The sequence below is a fragment of the Protopterus annectens genome, chromosome 12.part0, assembly GCF_019279795.1.
Source record: "Protopterus annectens isolate FY-2018-M chromosome 12.part0, PAN1.0, whole genome shotgun sequence".
Classification (NCBI taxonomy): domain Eukaryota; kingdom Metazoa; phylum Chordata; order Ceratodontiformes; family Protopteridae; genus Protopterus; species Protopterus annectens.
Window position 1 is genome coordinate 1,373,510,753 of NC_056746.1, and position 22,997 is coordinate 1,373,533,749.

At 42.8% G+C, this 22,997-nt stretch overlaps 1 protein-coding gene across 1 annotated transcript in view; it reads left to right on the top strand.

Annotated features, from left to right (window-relative positions):
* The window catches only part of RAD21L1 (RAD21 cohesin complex component like 1), a 1,222,403-nt gene that overhangs the window by 110,776 nt on the left and 1,088,630 nt on the right, over positions 1-22,997 (top strand). The window contains exon 4 of the mRNA XM_044089023.1: positions 11,835-11,941. Within this exon, the coding sequence (XP_043944958.1) occupies positions 11,835-11,941 (107 nt within the window). The remainder of the gene's footprint in view (positions 1-11,834; positions 11,942-22,997) is intronic.

A 22,997-nucleotide genomic window follows, 5' to 3' on the forward strand; every position in this document is an offset into this window, starting at 1 on the left:
CTTGCGGCTTGGCTGATCCAGTTCCATTAATGGCTAGGACTCCCGGTTCTCATCTCCCGTTAAGGCCATTCTGGTTGCAGCTCATAAACCATCTACCAGAAAACTTTACAACAGTAAATGGAAACGTTTTTCCATTTGGGCCAAAGATAAGGGCTTTGACCCATTTACTGTCCCTATTCCGACCCTCCTGGACTTCCTCTCGTTGATCTTTCGACAGGGAGCAAGCTCTTCTACGGTTAAGGTGCAATTGGCAGCCATCTCCCATTTTCATGTGGGTGATGGCATAGGTTCCTTAGCATCTACAAAGTTGTGCAAAACCTTCTTACGAGGCATCTTCCTTTTAAATCTACCGATAAAGTCTGTGGTTCCCCCATGGGATCTCACTCTAGTCTTGCAAGCCTTGACGAGTCCACCTTTCGAACCTGCGGCCTCAATTCAGTTGAAGTTCTTGTCATGGAAAACAGCCTTCTTAGTGGCTATTACTTCGGCCAAAAGGGTTTCAGAATTACAAGCCTTGTGTATGAAACCTCCTTACCTTATCTTTCACAAAGATAGAGTGTCCCTCAGGACTAACCCGTCTTTCTTGCCTAAGGTTGCTTCAGAAGCAAATATAAATCAATCGATAAATCTACCAGTGTTTTTTCCAACATTTCAGAACAAGGGAGAATACACATTACACAAATTGGATGTACACAGACAGCTGCGTTTCTACTTGCATAGGACTAGAGAGTTTCGCAAGTCGGACCAGTTGTTTGTCTCGTATGCAAAATCAGCCATGGGTAAAGCCATTTCCAATGTCACTGTAGCAAATTGGATCCGTCAGTGTATTATTCAGGGGTATATATCGTCTGGCAAACCAGCCCCGGTTAGTATCCGTGCTCATTCTACAAGATCTGTAGCCACCTCAACAGCCTTCTGGTCTAGGGTTCCAGTGGACGACATATGTTCAGCAGCTACTTGGTCCTCTTCTCATACGTTCATTTCTCATTATAAATTAGATGTGATTTCGAGAAGTAAGGCTTGTTTTGGCTCCGCGGTGCTTCGGAATATCCTTCCGTAAGGACCACCCAGGTTCTTATAAGGTAGCTGGGGACTCTGTCTCACAGGTTGCAGAGCAAATGAAGTAACTACTTCAGATAAAGAAGTTATGTACTCACCATAACGTTCCATCTGAGTAGGTACTTCATTTGTCTGCAACCGACCCCCCCTGCCATCCCCCGAACCTTTCGGGATTTTTCTGATCACCTTTGCAGTTGATTTTTCATGTTTCCAGGTTGGTAAGGCAAAAAAACGATCTGAGGTAATGTGGTTGGTAGCAGGGGATTATGGGTAGGGGGAGGAGCTAGGAGCTCGAATCTTGGAGCTTGGAAAGCTGCCGGCTCGGATCCGAAGTCGGATCCGATACCCACAGGTTGCAGACAAATGAAGTACCTACTCAGATGGAACGTTATGGTGAGTACATAACTTCTTTTTTCAGCATGTCTGACCATGGATCCTCCTCTTTCAATGCAGTCGTATATCAAAATGTTTTTGAAAGGGGTTTTGCACAAGAGGCCTCTAAGAAAAGTGGTGGCCCCTCCTTGGGATCTCAATTTTGCATTATAGAAGCTAACACCTCCTCTTTTTGAACCAACTAACCTGGCTGACTTGAGGTTCTTAACATGGAAAACAGTTTTACTGATTGCTCTGACCTTTGCAAGAATAGTATCGTAGTTGCAAGCTCTTCTGGTGAGTTAACCATATCTTATTTTACACAGGGACAGAGTTTCTTTGAGAACTAATCCTTCTTTTCTGCCTAAAGTGGTATCCAAATTTACTTTAAGCCAAACTATCCTTTTCCCTGTTTTCTTTCCTGAACCTAAAAATGAGAGAGAAAGGATAGGTGCCTTCTTGGCAGAAATAAATCTTTCAGATCTTTGGATCAATTGATCAAATGTATTTTTTCATCTGATTTAACTCATTCCCTCCAGTACAGCTCTTTTGAGTGTGTACTTTTAACTCCCAGTGGATGTGGCTTGAGCCTTTAAAAAATGAAGTTATTGTCTTACAGTTCTAACAAATATTCATTGACACAGGTCAAATATCATTACAATATCGTTTGCCATCTTGTATGCTTCAAGATAAAATATTCTGATACCTTGTATGTAGCATGGTTTTTGGCATTATTAATGCAAATATGAAAAAGTAATATTTGATGCCTTGAGGCACAGTAGGAGGTAACTGCAGAAGTGCCTGGAGGAGCACTTGGCTGTAATGTGGATTGTCATATCCGCATGGATCTGACTTCGGCACTTTATACCAAAGATTTGGATCCAAGAGCTCTGACTCCTCCCCACCCACAATTCCCTGTCTTACCTGAATTACCTCCAATCTTATTTGCTGCCTGACTCAAACAGATGTGTGGACTGAGAGCTCTGTCATTTTTCATGATAAGTCTAACATTTTCCTCCCTTTGAAGAATTTTGATACCTGTTTTTAGGCTAGAGTAATGTTAGGTTATTAGTAATTTAAGGTTATAGCAGTGTAATTTTCCATTTTTTTCCTAATATTCCTTCTGGGTGTGGGCTTATGTATACTTGTATATATAGATAAATAGATATATGCACACACACGTACATACATATGTGTATAATATTAAGATAGGTAGTTTAATAAGCAAGTTGCTTAGATTACTGTTAGTTAATGTTTATACATTGCTTTATTGCTATTCTGTTGCAGTGTGTCTATTATTTGGGGCCTTTTCACTTGCAGAATTTGTGCTCCATTTGTGTGCCAGAGCCCTCCAGGGGAGAAGAGAAAAACTAATTTTAAAAGGCCCTCTTTCACAGACAGGGTCAAAAATGTCTTTGGATCTGAAGGCATGCACGTCTTCTCTTTCCTTTGAAGAAACAAGATAAAGAATGGAAAAGATCAAAAGAAAAAGAGAAATTCCTCAGGATGAAGATTCAAATGGGAGTTTTTCCAGCTCCGACCCCATCGTGTCCGAAGACCCTTGTCAGTACTACTGTCTCATTATTGGCTCCTTCTCCAATCTGACCTTTGGTTTTGGAGCCATTGGATCTGAAAGTCCTGGAGTCATCTGCTTCGGATCCAAAGATGCAGGCATCTTTGACTCCGGTGGCATCTCTTAGTGGTCCGGCTTCAAGCACTTAGGAGCCAGACGACTCTCAGAGCCGTAGTGTCAGCATCGGCTCTGGAGTGTTGGAGTAGACTCCAAAGCTGTTGGATCTGTCTCTGCCCCTCAGAGATTCGGTGCTAGGCAGTTTGAATCTAACTCCTTCCTCAAGTGGTTTGCCTTCAAGATGGAAGAAGCTGATGGTCCATAAGCTTGCCTTATCGGATCAGTTGGTTTCTTTTTCTCCAAGGTATTCTGCATTTGAGGTAGTGGAGAGAGCTTTTTCTGTTCCCAGAGTTTGGACTTCTCTTCCCTCATCAGTTCTGACTACCCAACTCCATTCAACTCTGTGTCCAGAGCCTCAATTAGCTGTGTCACCGGGCAGCCATCCCAAGCCAGTCTCCAGACCACCCAGCAGGGTATAGTAATCTCTTCTGACTCTTCCTGAGCTTCCCATCGAAGAAGTTCCCAGGAAGAGGAAGGGTAAAAGGAGGCACTTAGACTCTCTGCAAGAGTCTGTCACAGAAGATGCGGACTTTGATGAAAGGGAATGGTCCCCCAGATCACCACCTGATAACATCTTATTTGGAGATATCCTAGAATTCCTAAAACAAGGGAATGTTAGGGCCCCTGACAGCCCTTCCCAAGAGGAGTCTGTATTCCTGAATTCCTTTGGCACTGGCCCGTCTACCTCCTGGATGACTCCACCTGCTGATGAGCTCAATGATTTGGTCTCTCGATGGGTGTGGAGTGAGTATATCCCTTAGAGACCAGATAGGACCCTGGCACGACCGAAGGATAGAATTTATTGGAGCAAGGGACTACCAGTTCATGCCAAGGTCGTAGCAGTGGCCATTAAGAAGGAACTAGCAGAACAAGGTTCCATTGTCCTCCCCTCCTAACGGGGAGTTTAGGATGCTGGATAGATTTGGGAACTGTATATATAAGCTTCAGCAACTTTTGCTCTTAGGTCTGTGAACTACATGGCACAATTTATGAGACTTTAGAGGGATTTGATTAAGGAGCTTTCCAGATTTTTCACTGGGACCATATCCTCCGAGGTGGAGAGAACTATTTCCCTGGAGTTCGCCATCCTTCAGCCCATTTCAAATTCATCCATGAGGCTTATCTCCCACGCAGTTCAAGGTACCTCATGGGTGATGGGTTCAGGTATTTCCATCAGAAGACATGCCTGGATGTGCTTGTGTGCCTTTGTGCAACCCTTCAGATCTTTCTTCTGCAATGTTTCCTTTGATGGAAGTTCTTTATTTTGCCCCAAAGTAAAAGACACACTCTCTAGGTGTGAACAGGAAGGAAAAACACTGTCTACTGTGGAAGTACATTTTTTGACCCCTCAACAGACCTTTTCTAGGAACCAACAAGATGGACAAAAAACGTGTTTCAAAAAGTCCCAGGGTCCCTTCCAAGATCCACATAAAGACAGTTCCCCCTGGGGCAGAGGGGGATCTCTAATGGAAGATGCTGTACCTGTGGCAACAGTGGTCTACATAACGAGGGATCTAGGGATACCTACCCTGATGGATCCTATCAGTGCTTCTGAAAGGAGGCCTGACTGTCTGTCTCTGTCGGCAGTTGGGGATCATTTATCCTTGCACCAGAGAGCCTGGTTAGAGATTACAAAAGATTCCTGGGTGCAAAGGATTATATCCAGAAATTATGTAGTACCATTTTCCCTTCCACCCTCACTAGTAGTAAACAAAGTCCCCAGTGTTACACTAACTCAGAGGGAAGCAGCAGTACTAGGGATAAACAAGCTGCTGAAAAAATAATCATCCAAGAAGTGCCCCAGACCAGAAAGAGTCCAGAACTTACTCAAGATTCTTTTTAGTGCCAAGGAAAACAGGGGACTGGAGACCAATTTTGAAACTCCACAATCCTATCCCTAAATCAGTCTTTATAATTATTTTGTTATGTATAAACCCAAGTATAAACCTGTATTGTCCTGTCTGTATTTAGCTTGTCAGCATTTAACACGGTTTGTTATTGAAAATCCATTTAAACTTGTCTATATTCAATATAAATTATATTGTGAACATTATTGATATTTTCCTAACAACTGTTAACTGGAGATTTTCTCCAAATTGTTGATTTAATACCTTAAGTACTATATTCTATAAATAAATGTGGAGCCTTTCTCCCCGGGCCTTCACTGAAAAAGGGCTATCAGCTCAGTCGGACAAACCCAGTCAACAAATGTAAAATAAAATAAAATAAATAAATCTCAGCAAACTAAACCAGCTGGATCGGTACACAAAGCTCGTGGTTCAGTCCATTCTGCCTTTTCTGCACAAGGACGACCAGATGTGTTAGATAGACCTTCAGGATGCGTAATATCTTATCAAGATGAACAGTTGATCCATGAAATATCTTCGCTTCCGACTGGGAGCCAGTCATTACCATTTCAGAGCTGTGCCCTTTGGTCTCACCACAGCCCCCAGGGTGTTTACCAAGTGTATGGCAGCAGTAGCAGCTCACTTGAAACTCCGGGTGTTTCTGTATTTGGACAACTGGCTCACAACCACTCCGACCAGGCATCATCTGATTCAAGCACGAGAGTACATACCCAGTTAGTGGTCTGTTCTGGGGATTACAGTCAATCAAACAAATCTCAACTTGATCCAGCTTAGATACTGGAGATCATCCAAGCCTTGCTTAATACCATATTTATAACAGCCTCTCTCCCTCTGTCAAGAGTCCAAACTGTTTGATTCCAGGTCAGAAAGATCATTCAAAGTTTTTCTCTTTCAGCTCGACTGATCCTTCAAGCATTGGGGTCCATGTCAGCAGTAGTCATTCTGGTACCATTAGCAAGGTACTACATGAGGATCCTTCAGTGGACTGTAGCAACTCAATGGTTCTTTCTCCACCAACCTTTATCAAGTCAGATCAAAATAATGCAGGCTTGCAAAAATGACCTTCTATGGTAGATATACTCTGATCAGGTAAAAGAAGGTCATCTTTTTGTTTTTTGTTCAAGGCCATAGTGACAATGGATACCTCCTAGACCAGGTGGGGCAGACACTTCTTAGGAAAGACAGTCCAAGGCACATAGTCCCCTTAAAAGGCCAACATATATATCAATGTTCTGGAAATGAGAGCCGTCCTCCTAGCATTGCAGGCCTTTCAAGACACTCTCCCCACTGAGACTGTTGCAGTCAAGACAGATATGTCAGTGGTCTGGTATATCAACAAACAAGGGGGAAACCAATCTTACCCCCTTTGTCAAGAAGCTATGAGAGTGTGGCAATCGGTGATCTCATGCAATCATTTTCTGACAGCAACGCATATTCTGGGGAAATCCATCGTCATTGCAGACAAGCTAAGCAGACGTATTCTAATGCCTAACGAGTGGTCCTTCAATATGAAGGTTGCAGAAAGGATTTTCTGTCGATGGGGACAACCATGCTGTGATTTCTTTTCATCTTCCCTTAACAACAAGTGCAGCAAGTTCTTTGCCCTGATCCCCCCTCTGGGGGAGTCACTCAGTGATGCTTTTCTTCTAGATTGGCTCCCCAGTCTCCTTACGCCTACCCCCCATTACCTCCAATGCCCACATTTCTTCAGAAAGCTTCTCAACTGAAGAGCACAGTTATCTTCATTACCCTTTATTGGCCTTGTCAGATTTGTTTTTCATTAATTTGGTCTCCTCATCTCCATCCTTCAGGGATTCTGGATCCAACTCCAGACTTGCTGTCTCACCTGACAGACATGATTCATCCGGATATTCTAGACCTAAAATTGACAACATGGTTTCTCCACTTCCACTGATTGCTAGACAGCCCAGGCTCTCCTCCCTTGTCTGCCACTTTCTCTTATCATCGCACAAAGCTTCCACCAGGTAACTTTACAGAAATAAATGGAAAAGATTTGTCATTAGGGTGCAGCAAAAAAGATCTGGATCCCTTTTCAGCACTAGTTGCTAAAGTTCTTGAATTTTTAGCTACAATGTTCATTGAAAATGCTAGCTTTTCTGCTGTAAAGTACAACTAGCTGCTATTTCCAATTTTCATATAGGAGTAAATAACTCATCTTTATCATCTTCCAAACTTTGTAAAACCTTTCTAAGAAGAACTTTTCTACTTAGACCCCCATTAAAAGATCCCACTCCTCCTTGGGATTTGAATATTGTTTTGCAAACTTTCACTCAATTTCTGTTTGAACCTTCAGCTAAGTGTGAACTAAAATTTTTGACCTAGAAAACTATCTTTTTAGTAGCCATTACCTCTGCCAGAAGAGTATCAGAATTACAGGCCTTGTCTTCCAAATACCCTTAGGTCTATATCATAATGTCGAAGTGTGAAAACTTCAAAGCTCTAAAGGTCAAACTTGAAAGTTCGAAGTTGCACAACTTCGAAACATATAACGGCGATCACCATAGAGTGTGGGAAGGGAAGATTTCCCTTTACTGCACTGTATTGCAATCTCAGAGTTGGTATATTTAAGTAGCGGGGGGTGGAGGGTGCAGGGTGGCTTGTCCCCCCTGCATAGAGCTTTTTTTTTTTTTTTGTTTTGAGTTTTAAATGTTTTTTTTTTTTTGACATTCGATGTTGTCAGACTTCGAACTTTCAAGTTCGACCTTAAGAGCTTCGAAAATGTCAGACTTCGACATAGACCATCCTTACAGACCAGTCCTTCCTTGCTTCCTAAGGTGGTGTCAGAATCCAGTATTTACTTAATTATCAACCTCGCAGTCTTCTTTGCAAATTTCTCAAATAAGGGAGAGTATATGTTACATATATTGGATGTTCACAGACAATTACAGTTTTATTTACATAGAACCAAATATTTCAGAAAATCAGAACAATTATTTGTCTCCTTTTCTGAGTCAAAATTAGGTAAACCAGTTTCTAAAGTGACTTTAGCAAAATGGTTGACTGATTGTATTTCCCTTGTATATAAAATTGGGCTTGCCTTTACTTTAAACACCAAAAGCACATTCCACCAGATCTATGGCAACTTTTTCAGCCTTTTTATCTAGATCCTCTTTGGATGATATTTATGCAGCCGCAATGTGGGCTAATCCCCATACCTTTATTGCTCTTTACAGACTGGATCTGGTCTCTAGGGGAAGAACAGCCTTTGGCTCAGTGGTACTCAGGAATATCCTTCCTTACAGTCCTCCCAGGATTAAGGTAGCTGGGGACCCCGTTCCATCAGTTGAGAAATGACTGAAAATGACAATATCAGATAAAAAAGTTATGTACTCACCATAATGTTCCAGCTGTGTTGTCTATTTTCATTCTACCTCTGCTCCCTCCCACCAACCCTCTCCTTATTTAACTCTTGGAAGGATCAAAAGATGCTGGAGGAACTACTCTTCCTTTGTTTGAGTCTCAGATTCTGTTGTATTATTTTTTCTTTATGCTCTGCAGGTATAAGGGGCAGTAAAGAAGATCTGAGATATGTTAAGTGCCTAGGGCATTATCTGTATGGGGAGGAGCTCAAAAGTTTCAGTGTTCCATGAGCTGGAAGAAGTGGCTATGCCAGATCCGAGGATTGGATCCAAACCCCATCAGTAGAGGAAGAATGAAAATGGTGAACACAGATGGAACGTTATGGTGCATACATAACTTTTTTTCAGTTACCATAATGATAGATGTAGATGAGCAGTTCTGTCTTTATCAATATACCCGCCCTCCATCCCCCTCTCTCAAGGCAGGCATAATCTGCAGGATTATTAGTGATGCTTTGTTGTTTTGCTTTACTTTCTGAGTATCACACCTGAAATTTTGAGTGGAAGTTAACTGGCAGATCATTATGGGTAAAGGGGAGGAACTGGTAGCATGAAAGTTTTAGACACTGAGCTCTCATATTGGATGTATCATTAAGTATATAAGTGTATCTAGGAAGTGGGACGTCCTAATTTTTAATTAAACAAATGACCACAATTCTGACAGTGGTCACTAAAGGCACAGAAAAAATACAGTAAAAACCACTCGAACACCAACCAGCGTGAAGAAACACAGGAGCACAGGAATTAGGAATTTCTAATTCCCGTGCTCCTGTATTTCTTCTCGCTGGTTGGTATTCAAGTTGTTTTTACATTTTAATTTTTTTTCACCCCTCTGACCTCACTGTTATGAGCCCAGCCCCCAGAGCCCCACATGCATGCCAGATGTACCAGCCTGCCTCCTATCCCCCCCAAATGACTTTGGAGTTGCTGAGTCCTGGCATGGATCTCAAGGACATTATGGGGGTTCGGCTGTCTGTGCTTTTGTCCATTTTTTTTGTTGTTGTATGCTGTACCCACTTTTCCCTTTCCTTTCCCTCCCGTTCTTTGGTTACATCCAAGTGCAACTCTCTTTTTTTGGACCAAGGCCCCCCCTTTGGGAACATTATCAGTAAGCTTCCTCCCCCACAAAATGGACATGTCCACCCTCAGTCAGTCACCTGAGCCACTAATTGACCCTGGGTCAGCTGAACTGTAGTCAGGGCTTTATCCATCTACTCTACCACAGTAGCCTTATGATGTGAGACATCTTAAAGCAGCTGGTTCACCTCTGAGACATGTCCTATCCTTTAATTCCTGTCAAAGATGTCACTGGTAATTGTGGAGAAATTTAAGCAATGATAGTGATAATCCAGAATACTCAAAGTGTATAGTTAGGTCTGAATAGATGGGGATTTCAGGGAATTAGGTTATGGATCCTTCACAGAACAGAAGACCATTGCGAGAAAGTAGCCAGTTATCTAAAAAGGATGACTTTTTCAAAAGAGCATGCTCCTCAAGGTTTAGAGCCGAAGGTGAAGTGAGAGAGCTGGACCAAGCTCACCACCTCCCAAAAAGATGGTAAGAGCCATTATAGCAGTGCACAGGAAAGAATCACACCTAAAAAAGCTCCCCATCATTTGTGGTCCTGGGAGAGGAATAGGAAAATGAGGCAGAAATTTCCAGACTACAACACAGGTAGCAAGAGCCCTGCACCCACAAAATTCTGAAGTGAAGTTTTTTTTTTTTAGGGAAAGCAAATATGCAGGCTAGTACTGCTGGTGCCAAGGTCTCAATTAAGACCATGCTGTTGATGATGTATGAGTGGAAGAGGTTGAGCTAGAGAATTTTCAGCTAGAAATTCGGACTTTGGAATTCTTTTTACACTTATAGTAGAAAACATTATGATAGATTTCCTTGAAGTAAGTGTCACCCGAGTTCTGGCTGGAGCTATGTATATTCTCTTTACAGGAAAGCCTTCCCTAAAAATTAATTTCTTTTGCCCTATAGTTATCAGTGGTAGTGGTGCCTTTTAGGGCTCTGGTATAAGAGCAGATTTCAAAAGTCTTTGGCTCACCAAGTTTGGTGATTGAAAAATGGATGATGTCATTGACTTCTCCACAACACTCATGTTCTTCAAGTGGGCTTGCCAGAAACCAACATGTGGTATACCAGTCATGGCCTTAAGCTTAATGACAAAAAAGGTAGTGTAGTCACCTTTGGGCAACAAGTCTGTGTTATTAATTACCACATAAACGGGACCCTCTCAAGACTGACGTAGTCATTAGATATGTGTACCTTCGTCAACAATGACTTTCAGTCATCCCAAATCAGACATTGTTAGGAAGACCTTCTATTTTGCCCAGTTAATTACCAAGGGTATATCCTTCAGGTCCCAGGATGTCATATTTTTTGTCAGACCAGTCAAGGAGTACAGTGCCCCATTTAAAATGTAGTGCTACAAACACCTTTCCGAATTGTAAATATTATAGCATTTTCAAAATAAAAAAGACCAAGTTCCCCTAGCTGCCATGAGAAAGACTAAAAACCCTCTCATTTTTCTGTGTCTCAAACTGGCTCCTATGTGATGATCTTTTCCTTGCCTTGTGGGCTACAAAAGATCCTGTCCTATTACACCTCCACCACAGAAATAAGGGCAAAACTAAAAATCACTCCACAGATGTCATACTTCTTCACTACATAAATAAAAATTTTTGAGAGATAGATTCTTCACTCGAAGAATCCCCTACCTATGGAACAAGTTTCTTTGGCATGTCAAATAGTGTAACACATTGACCTCCTTGCTGATTAGATGGGTACCCATAAAATTGCTCTTGCAATAAACAGTATGGCTCTGATTGAGCAGGGTAACTCATCCATGCATTAAAGTCCCTAGCTTGCATGGCTAGGCATTATACGGTCACCCAGGCTGCCTGCCTAGTAAGAACTTATGAACTTAATGACATTGGCACCCAGAAAAAGGCTTTGGGAAACACTTAGGGAGTTATAATGTTGTTGAGTTACACTAAATCATATTACCTTAACACGTGTAAAACAATACCATGTGTGCACGATTATATGGTAGCTAAAAAATCTTCAAGCTTGTGTTGCTTGTTATACTGATTCCTCTGTCTGTAAATAAGATGCATGAACATAAACATGTAAGTGATTGTCATCCAAGTCCAATGACTCAAGTGAACTGTCATCAGTGGAATTTGAGTGATACTTCTGGGAGTTCTTTCTGGATTAATGAATGCTTCAGAAGTTTATCTTGGTACTGTGCAAGAAATGTGTTATCAGACATGTATAACTGGCATGTTCAGATGTACTAGGTCTGTAAGCTTCCATTTTAATGTATTTTTAAAAGTATTAGTGCATTAGAGACAGCAGCATTGCTGCTTCTTGAAGTTTGCATTACTGAAAAATAATGTTCTCACAATATATATTCATTTTGTAATCTGTTTACATGTCTTGTCACTTCCTTTGCAGTGCGATTGATGTTGTAGAGTATTTTACATTAAACCAAAGCAGAGTCGAAGAGATCACTCTCAGAGAAGAATATAGCAGCAATGTTCTTTTACAAGATGAAGGATTTGGTGAGGAACTTTAGATAATAACTCTGATATGTTGTTGTGTCTTTCGGCTTTTCCCGGTTAGGGGTCGCCACAGCGGAACTCCCGTCCGCTAATGATTGTCAGTAGATTTTTACGTGCCGAGTTGCCGGCCCTGACGCACAACCTTCAATGAAGGTACGCCCATTCACGCATGTCTCCACACAGAAGACGCTCTAGCTGAGAATCGAACAGGATGCCTTACTGTGAGACGACAACGCTACCGCAGCACCACCACCGCAACTCTGATATGTATCAAAACTTATTTTAAGTCATATCATTCTGTTGTGCATATGTGAGCAATGCTAAGAAAGCCACTTTGAGAATTCTTACTGTCATGCTATATTACTATGGCCAGTGAGAAGCAGATCTTACTTTGGAGTGTCTTATGCAGCAGACTTGTATAATCGAACATTAGACTTCTGCAGGCATTGGTAGCAGGTATCAGATGTTTTAATAATCCCAGCTGCCATGACCCTTGGTGTCACCACACATTTAACACCGTTTGTATAAATGGATATCACTTGTATGTGCTTCAGATCATTACTGTCATTGAACAGACACAAGTGTTATGCTTAGTGATTTGATTTCATACTTCAAATAGCACCACTTGTTTTTTTACTTGCATTTTCAACAGTTTGAGTTTTTTTCAAACAATTTTTTTTTTGCTCTTCATGCATGCTGCCCATCTATCTTCTGCTGTAACTTGAGTACCCATTTGTTTTTTGTATCACTGGGACAAGATACATTAAATGACAGGCAGCCATGAGCGTTATTTCCATTTTCTGTCCCTGTCCTGTCCCTTAATGCTGTTGGGCATGCTTGTAGATTTGTGGTCCTTCTGCACCTTCCCTTGTAGGCATGCACACACCCAATGTAGGCTACCAGTTGTGCATGGTTTGGCAGAGCCAAACACATAACTCAATCCCATACACTCTTCATTAGGTGCCAGCATTACAGCAGGCCATATGGCCTCATGAGCTCCCTCTTCTGAGAATCAGTGAAAGGGTATCTGCTGGTCATTCCCATCCTCCTTCATTGGCTATTCCAGTGGCCAAGTCAGTGGTCAGTCTCACCTTTTCTGGGTTACTTAGGACTTTGTCTGTCTGTGCCATGGTGCCAGGACACTAGTGTATTTCAAAGTCTAGACATTATTCAGCAGACAGGCAGATTTTGTGGTCATCAGTAAGTTATTTTCTGACATCTATTCTGTTTGCAGCAGGTACTTGTTTCTTAGCATGCATTCTGTCAGTCTTTTGCTTCCCCTGGTTGCTAGTTTTCAGGCACGTAATCTTTTGAAGTAAAGCCAGACTACCTGTCATGCACCAAACCAAACTCAAGTTTGCAGTGATGCAAATGCAAAAGGATTCATATTATATCATTCCTTGATTTGTCAGTGCCACCAGAAAGAGCATGGTGAGTAACATTAAGTATTTAGAGGCACAGAAACAAATATTGAATCTTGCTTTCTAACAAGAAGAATAAAACATTTTAAGATACTCTATTTTTATGATAGAGATGATGACAAACTAAGAAAGCCTTTTTTGTTTTTTTATTCTGAGGACCTGACTCAGTCTTCTCCCCATCACCATGGCAGTTTCCCCTGAACCCTGGGCCTCCTTCTGTTAAGACATTGTTTATTCTGATATTCCCTTTTTTGTAGGTGGGCAGTTATTAAATGGTAAGGATGGCTAACATACAGTCTTGCTGTAGTTAACACATGGTATCATGAAATCCAGCTACAGAAGCAGTGCATCCAGTCACCAGCCTACCCTGGAAATTATTAACAGTGGTCCCTCTAGCAGGACCTTCACTAATATGTCTACCTAAGCCAATAACATAAGAGGTGCAGTTGATTGAGATGGAACAACTATTATTCCCTGAGTTATACCCATGTCATTGGCAACATCTCAGATTATCTTCATGGTGTTTTTTGGCACAATGTCTGGCTCCCTGCTTCCACTATCTGTGTGCCTTTTCTTGGCTTATCCCAAGACCGGAACCCAGTCAGAAAACTCTGTCTCTGACCCATCAAAAACTTGGCATGCTGTATAGGGCTAAATAATTCATAACTAACTCCACAAAAGCCACACTTGCTTCCAGTTATCTCTTACCACCCCTTTTCTGTGCTTCCCCTGTTCTAACAAATCTTCACTGATCCCGTAAAATAAAACCGGGTCAAAATAGCCAAATATGCTTTTGGCCAACCTCACAAATCACACCACTGCTTATCACTCAAAACTCTAAATTGATTCAAACTTCCATACCAGCTTACTTTAAATCAGCTGCTACTAACACACAAAATATTCTAGACTCCCTCAGTTTCTACAGCTGCCTCTTCCCTTTTACAGCACTATCTTCCAACATCATGAGCTGCTGTGTTCTGGTAAACAACTCTTATCTATCTGTAAACCACAGAGGTCAAGTGATCTTAGTCTCTATGTTCACTGTGTAGTCAAAGCCTGGAACACTATTCCAGCATCAGTCAGATTGGTACCTCACCACCATACCTTCAGATCTCTCCTCAGACTACCTAAGTCTTGGATCTACTCATGCTCTTCTTTATCTTAGCATTTGCTCCAGGACTCCAGTCTTGCAGATAATCTTGTCCCAGTACAGCTCAGTCTTTTACTTCTCATCGTACTCGCGCTCTTTCTGTAATCCTTCCAACTCTGCACCTACTTATAATCAACATTATTCATACTGCTTTTTTCATCCATTATTTATACATCTTAGTTGTATTACTATGCTTCCTCACTCAATTCACAATCTGAGCTCTTCTTCCAACTGTAGTAAGGTACAACTATACTAATATCAAATTAATTTCAGTTACTATTGTGTACATGCTGCTACTACATTGGTGTTTGTTCTGTCTTATTTGCAAAGTCTTGCATTATTTCATGTATTTGTAAAATTGTAATATTACTTATTACTATTGTTTATTTTGTGGCGCTTTTTTTGTGGAGCATTTCTCCCCAGGTCTTTGCTGAAAACATTTAATCTTTATGCAGTCAGACTTTCCTGGTTACCAAATGTCAAATAAATAAAATATTTGTTGACTGTTTGCTAAGGCAATTCTGGAGGTTTCATTCTAGGTACCTCTGTGGCTTCTGTGCTGATAGTGGTACCTGTGCACATAGTGTCAACACCCACATAGCAGTCTGTGATGCAGCAAGAATGTGGAAAGGACAAGACACACCGGTCTTTGACATAACATTATGATGCAGTTATCTGACAACAGGAGAGCATTATTAGCTAGTCTACCCATTTAGTTCATTTAACGTTCTACTTCCACTCCATCCCTTCCTTTCCTCTTCTTATTTTATTAGCCATCCTATGCCTTCTTTCTTTAATAGATCCTTAAATTACTTCACTATCACATGTTTTTGTTGCCCGTTGTTGGATCTACAGCCCTCTCCATGACTAGGTAGTTTTGCAGATCCAATGAACAGTTTAATCTGTGGTGGCATCCAGCCATTTTTCCTGTGATCATTTTCCCCCTTCTACATGCCCACCTGCACACCTCTCAGACATTATCGTATGCACCATATCATGTCACCCTGGTTCCTTCTCTTCTGTATAGAGGAAAGTGTCAGCTGCTCAGATCTGTAGCCATATCCATTCCCTTCCATTTCATACACCCTCTCGGTTGCTTTCCTGTGAACTCCTTACACCTTGCTGAAGTCCATATCTTTGTACAGCCTCTAGAATGGACACAGTACTCATGATGGGGACTGACCAAGACTGTTTCCTTCAGGAGCCTATCCCCTTGAGAAAACATTCCAGTCTGATGTTGTAATTTTTATTTGATCCTCAACTGATGGGTCTCTGATCTGACCTTTATCTGCTCGGCCACATATTATACTCTTGGATCCAACTTTTGCTGGCCTTCCTTTAGCAAAAATGCCCCAGTCTTCCAGCAATACACCATATCTCATTTGCTGCTTTATTGTTACACCTATGGATCCTTCTTATAGAGCTTTGGGGTATAGTTTTTTGTAGTCAGTGCAACTTCTTTTGCAATTTTCTTACAATTTCTTCTTTCCTATTCACCTCTTACTCCTGTTCCATAGTTTTTAAGTTTCTATTGCATTAGGATTACCTCTTATTTTTCTCTCCTGTTTCTACCTTCGGTTGTTCTTCGTACCACTGTTAGTACTTTATTTCTTCTTACTGTCTGTTTCTTCCTACCTTTCAGAGGGTAATCTTTTTCTTTTACCATTGTTAGTAGCTTTTTATTAAAAAAAAAAAGTCTTTAAAATTTTCTTTTCTAACTGTGTCTTCCCATTTCCTTGTGGCTGCTATGGCTAAAAACCCCACTAGGTTTAAGAAATTCTCTTCCTGTTGGCACAAGATCCCTGATTCTGATGCCCACAGGGACTGTATTTATTGTCTGCATGCAGTCCATTTAAATATGGAATGTATGATTTGTGCTGGCTTTAACTCTAGGGCCTTTAGTGACCTGCATAACAAACTGGTCCTAAAGTATTTGTTATCGTCCTCTTCTTCCTCTTTTTCTTTTCCAGGGGCTCAAACCCCTGAAAATCAGGGACAAAACAATGCAGGAAATAGCTTGCTTTCCAAAGTGAGCTTCAACTTTGGAGCTTCCTGCCAAAGTACAAAAACAGTCTGATCTGATAACCTTGGATCAGAAACTTAAACAGTTGAATCTGGCACCCCCGGATCTGACACCTCTAAGTCTCTGAGGAGCTGGTCCCCTGGGTCCTATCTGTTGCTGTCTTTCTTTGGCTCCATTCTGCCTTCCTACAAGAGACCCCGAAGAGAGAGTCTTGCTCCAGTCTACTACTTCCTCCATCAGGTCCTCCAGGACCCTTCCCGAAGCCAAAGTGGATAGGATTGTGAGGAAGTTCCTTAGAGTTGAGATTCAGATGGGGGGTTATCCCATCTCCATCTTACATCAGATCCATGAACCTCCCTTATATTTACCACACTGTAATTTCTCCTTCTCTGATCCAACTGGTGATTTTGGAGCCTTCAGATCAGAGTACCCCGAGAATGTTGGCATTTGTTCTGAAGATGGCTAGGTCTTCTACTCAGACTGCTTCCGTGACTTGTCTGGTGCTGATTCCCGTGGACAAGGACAAGTCTGTAAGCAAAAGCGTCAGCGTCGGGTTCAGGGGGGTTGGTTTAACTCTGAGGTTGTTGGAACCGTCCCTACCCCTCAGGGCTTCAGTGTTGGACAGCTTGGTTCTGACTCCCTCTTTGAGACAGGGATCAGGGCAGGGTCAGGGCAAGGTGACATCTGGGGCTTTGGTGCCAGTGTGGCCAGTTATGGCTTTTCCCGGACCCTCTGCTTTTGAGGGGCAGAAAAGGCCTTCTCTCATCTGAGAGACATGATTACTCTTTTTTTCTTCAGATTTTACAGCCCTGCCACTACTGGGAATGAGCTCTGATCCTCACAGACCTGTCACACAGGGACAGCTGACTCTGTCAAGCATCCAGACAATCCCCCTCGACGACTTTCCCCTCTCTTTGGACACCTCTTCAGACCATCCCACTGAGGAGGATCCCTGCAAGAGAACGTGCAAGAGGAAGCAGATAGACTCCTGTCAGGAGTCGCTCAACGAAGACAATGACTTTGATGAAGGGAAGGAGTCCCCAAGGTCTCCACCAGATGATGTCTCCTTTGGAGACATTGTTAGAAATCCTCAGGCAGAATGTGTTTGGTCCTTCAAGTCCCCTTCCAGGAGGAGTTAATGCTCCTGGAAGCTTTTAGGTCCAGTCTGTCTATGTCTTGGATGACTCCCACAGCTGGTGAGCTTATAGATCTAGTCTCTTGGTGGATGTGGAAGGAACCTAAAACTGTAGAATCCATTGCCTGCCATCCTGGTAAGTTCATTGCCGCTCCTAAGGACAGGCCCCACTGGAGCAAGGGGGTCCTTGTTGATGCCATAGTTATGGCGGCAGTCACTAAGAAAGAGCTGGCCAAGCAGACCTTCTCTCTCTATCCCCCTAACAAAGAGTCCAATGTGTTGGACAGATTTGGGAAGTGCATTTATGCCTTAGCAACCTTTGCCTTACAGTCATTGAACTATCTGACACATTTAACCAGGCTGCAAAGGGATTTGACTAAAAAGATTTCCAAATGCCTTTCTGAGTCCATGCCTGTGGAGGACCATGAGAAGCTTTTTTCACAGCTGGCCACCTTATATGCATTTCTAATGCTTTTATGAGGTTAATTTCCCATACTGTTGAGGGTACATCACAGCCGGTGGGTTCAGGCACAGCTATAAGGAGACATGCCTGGATGTGCTTGTGCAACTTTGTGGAACCCTTTAAGTCTTCATTCTTCAATGCTTCTTTTAATGGATTGTCCTTGTTTGGCTTCACAGTTAAGGAAGTACTTTCTCAGCGTTAGCAGTAAGGAAAGACCTTGTCTGCCACAGGCATCTGTTTTTTCATCCTTGTAAGATTCTTTTCCAGGAACTGGCAAGGAGGAAGGAAAATGTGGATGTTCTTTGTGTTTCACTGTTGCAGTCCTGGCTTGTGGGATTTCCTATACTGGAAGCCCTTTGCCGGCCTGGCTACTAGAGAAAAATCTTCCTCCTCCATCAGCTGGCAGATACCTTAACCAACGTCAGTACACTTGGGTATAAGGGGAGTCAGCCAGTGTCATGAGCTCAGTTCTTTCTTGTCATCGGAGCCTGAAGCAGACTTCCAGTCAATGAGTCAGTTGGTACGCACCAGAGAGAAGACTTCAGAAAGCTAAGTATCCCGTTGGGGAATCCTTTTTGCACTTTTTGACTGATAACAGAAAAAAGAAAATATTTGTCTCCATTGTGGTAAACAGATTCCACACCGGGACAGACATTCCTTCTGTGTTACTTGCTTGGGCCCAGATGATGATGTTCCCAACTATTGTTTGAGCCCAATTTAATAGTAGAATAATTAGATGTAGGACTGAGATTTTGGGTCTATATCATAATGTCGAATGCTGACAAGTTCGAAGCACTAAACTTTGAACTTGAAAGTTCGAAGTGTAAAAACAGTGAAACGTATAAAGGAGATCGCCATAGAATGCGGGAAGGGAAGATTTCCCTTTACTGCACTGTAGTGCGATCTCGGAGTTGGTATATTTAAGTCACGGGGGGTGTGGGAGGTGCAGGGGGGCTTGCCCCCTGCATAGAGCATTTTATTTTGTTTGTTTTGGGTTTTGAGTGGGGGTTTTTTTTGACATTCAATGTTTTTAGACTTCGAACTTTCAAGTTTGAAGCTTAGAAGTTGTCAGCATTCGACAATCTGATATAGACCCGTGATTTTAGCTAGTCACCTCAGTGAATCGTCAGGTTATCCACATTCTGTGGCATCTGCCAGTTGATTCGAAGCCGACATTCCTAAGTGTAAAAGGGAGAAGGAAAAATGCTCCAGGCTTAGGGTCTCGGACAATGCCTGCTCGTCATTGGCCAGTCCTCCCAAGCTTATTATCGCTGAAGATGGTGAGAGACTTTCACAGCCCCCTTCCGTAACCATGGTGGTGGTGCAGGACCCTATCAAGACCAATTTGGGTCCATCGACATTAGCCCAAGGACTCAGTTTGTCAGTTGGGTCCAGGACTGCTTTTCAAGAAAGGGCTTCTGACGATTGCAGTAAGACTAGTGGTGTTTTTTTTGTGGTGCCAGGACATTGCAGCTGCCAGTCTCCTAAGGGAGATGGGTACCTGCGCTTCATTGGATGTTGCCAGGCCTAAAACTAAAGACTACTCCTAAGAAAGTGGCTTCCTGTCAACCCCAGCCTAGGCCTACCGGCTCCCATTCACAGGTATATCAGCAGGACCTTGTAAGATTGGCTGAAGACCTTATTTCTTTTATTAGATCCAGACAATCCCCCAACTGAATCCTCCCCAGGAAAAAGAAAAAGGGACTCCCTTTCAGAAATCCTTTCTGACCCTTTTGATTCAGAATAAGATTCTGACCAGGAGGATTCTTTCTTTGAGGCGGCCCCTTCCATTGCGTCTTTTGAAGACTCAGACACTGAGGATATGACTTTTGGGGAAGCCCTGCACACTTTGAGGGAACACTTCCAGTGTGAAGCCCAGGATTACCCCAGTCCAAAAAAAGGATAAGGGAATTTCTCTGCCTCCCAGAACATAAACCCCTCACCATACCACCTGTTTTGGAGGTAGTGAATGACGCTTTTCGGGACTCATTCTTGAAACCAGACTCCTCCCTCATGGCCCTAGAAAACCTGGCAGGTTTTACAGGTGTTTGGATTCTCATAAGCATGTCTTCAAGAATCGTACAGCTGAACCAGAGGTTGTGAACCCCGGCCCTAAAGGAGCTAGAGCTAGCTCCTCCAAAATCTCCTTGCCCACAGATAAAGAAGATAGGGCTGTGGATCGATTTGGCAAAAAGGTTTGCACTTCTGCTACCTTATCTGTGAGGACATTAAATTGTCAGTTCTACATGATTAAATATCAGGAGACTTTACTAGATCAGATGAAAAAAAACTTATGGCAATAGAGAACAAGAGTCTCTCTAAAGATTTACTGAACTTTTGCAATTCTAGCTCCCAGGTAGCAAAACACTCCCTACACTGTGGGTATGATGCTATGGAAGCCTTCAGCAGGGATGCATCTTCGGGCTCTATCATTTGAAGACACACTTGGCTGAGAGAGCAGGCCCTCCACAGCATGTCATATCTAACTTCCTTGATGCCCCCTTGGGCAAGGACTTTCTCTTTGGCCCCAAAGTAGAGGCTGTACTAAAAAAGAAATGGAAGACAAGGCTAAGTCTATGCAGTCTGTTAAGGACTTTCTGCAAGTCAGTCACCGCGTTTCAGTCGAAACTACCCATCTGATGTTGTAAATCTTTATTCATTTTTTACTGTTAGGACTTCGGTTCCATCCTCGGAACTGACACGGCCGCTACCAAGTTTGCACCAGCCAAAAAAATCTCAGCTAAGACCTAGCCACAATGCCCCTCTCATAGTCTCTCCAGATCTCGTTTGCCGCTTTCCTTGTCAGACGTGCCAAGCCTTCTCTCAAGCTAAGTGTAGTGTTTTGTGATTTATCTATATAATTACCATTCTCTAGTCAGTTTTCCCTAAAGTTTATCCTTTCGTCTTTAGACCTATATACTTTCTGTCTAAAAACCTACCCTCTACCTTCGGTAGCTCTTTTTATACCATTGTTGGTACTGTCCCTCTCACCTACCTTTTGTAGGCTCTTTCCTACCACTTTGTGGTATTTCATAGCACCAGTGTTGGTACTCTTCTTTTCTTTTCTATCTGTTACAAACTCTCTTCTTCTATAACCTTGCTGTTGTTGTTTTGGTTGGTTATGTTGTAGTTTAGGACTATAGTGTAGTTTTCCATGATGTCTGATAAAGTAAAATTAGGATTTAAACAGTGTGATGAGTGCGGGCGTAAGATGCCCAACTCAAAACGGTCACGCCTGGTGTGTTATTGTTTGGGCGTTGATCACATCAATACATCAATGTATCTTGTGATATTTGTTCCAGCTTCAGCAATTGTACATTAGCTGAGCGTAAGAACAAGCTGATTCTGAAGGGTATGATGAAAATGCCCTTCTGTGAGGCTCTTTCTGGGATAGAGATCTCACCACCTCGTAAGCATTAGGATGTGAAGAAACACAAAAAGAAATGGAGTCACTCGGTTCCGACATCTTCGTCCTCCTCAGAACCATGTCGACACTGGCTTCTCCAGCGCCTTCAGCGTAGACTACTTTGGCACCAGGCTGCATGTCTTCTCCCTCGGTGCCGTCATTGATTCGGACTCCAACCACTCTACCAGCTTCGGCACCATCCCCCCCGGTGCCGACCCTGGTTTTGACACAGGCTCTGCCTACTGTACCTGGATCAGCACCATCCCCGGCCACGGTGCTGATGTCTTATATGGCTCCACTGACACTGACACCGTCGGTTCTGAAGGTCGAACACCTTCCCAGAACCAGATATTCTTCCACTTATGACCCCTTTTTGGGACACCAGTTTAGTCCATTTCTTGACAGACCTGAATCTCCTTCGGCAGCTTCCTTTAGATCCACCAGGAGTCTTTCATAACAAGATGTATTAAGGGTTGTGGACCAGCTTTTGGCAGTTAGAGGATTACCCACCCCTGCTAGGTCTTCCTTCCCTCTTCCACTGATTGCAATGAGGGATAAGGGTCCCCACGGTCTCCCCCGGAAGACGTCTCATTTGGAGACATTCTCAAGATCCTCAAGCAGAGGGGAGACTGGAAGTCCTCCAACCCTTTTTCGGAGGAATCAGTGTTCTTGCAGGCCTTCCGTGATCGGCCATCTACTTCCAGGGTGACCCTACCTGCGGATGAGCTTGTTAAACGTATTGTGCAATGTGAGTGGAAGGCCCCGGACAACATAGAACCTGTCTCCTGGAGGCCAGATAAAATTTTATCCACCCCTGAAGACCTGTGGATGAGCTTGTTAAACTTATGTTTCAACAAGAAAACTGGAATTCATTGGAGTGATCTTTGATGCAACGTCCTGTCAAACTTCCCTTCCTCCTCAAAGGCTCTCAAAAAAAAGAAGCCAGATTCAAGCCCTCCTTCCACAGACATTTGTACCAGCACGCCTTGTACTACAGCTATTGGGATCTATGTCAGCAATTATTACCTTAGTTCCACTGGCGAGGTTGCACATGAGAGTAGTACAGTGGCTCCTTTCATCACAATGGTCGATCTTAACCCACCCACTCGACCACATGATACTCCTTACAAACCTTTGCAAGAAAGAAATGCTTTGGTGGATGAAGCCAGAATTAAATCTTTGGCCACGGTGACCACAGACGCTTCCCTGTTAGGGGGGGGGGGGGGCATTTCCAGGTAAAGACAGTCCAAGGCACCTGGTCCCCCATGGAGGCCAATTTGCACATAAATGTCCTGGAATTGAGGGCAGTTCTCTTAGCATTGCAAGCGTTCCACACATCCCTTCCTTCCGGGACCATTGCAATTCAGTCGGACGTCAGTCGGCTGGTACATCAACAAACAAGATGGAACCAGGTCTTACCCCCTGTGTCAGGAGGCCATGAGAATTTGGCACTGGGCG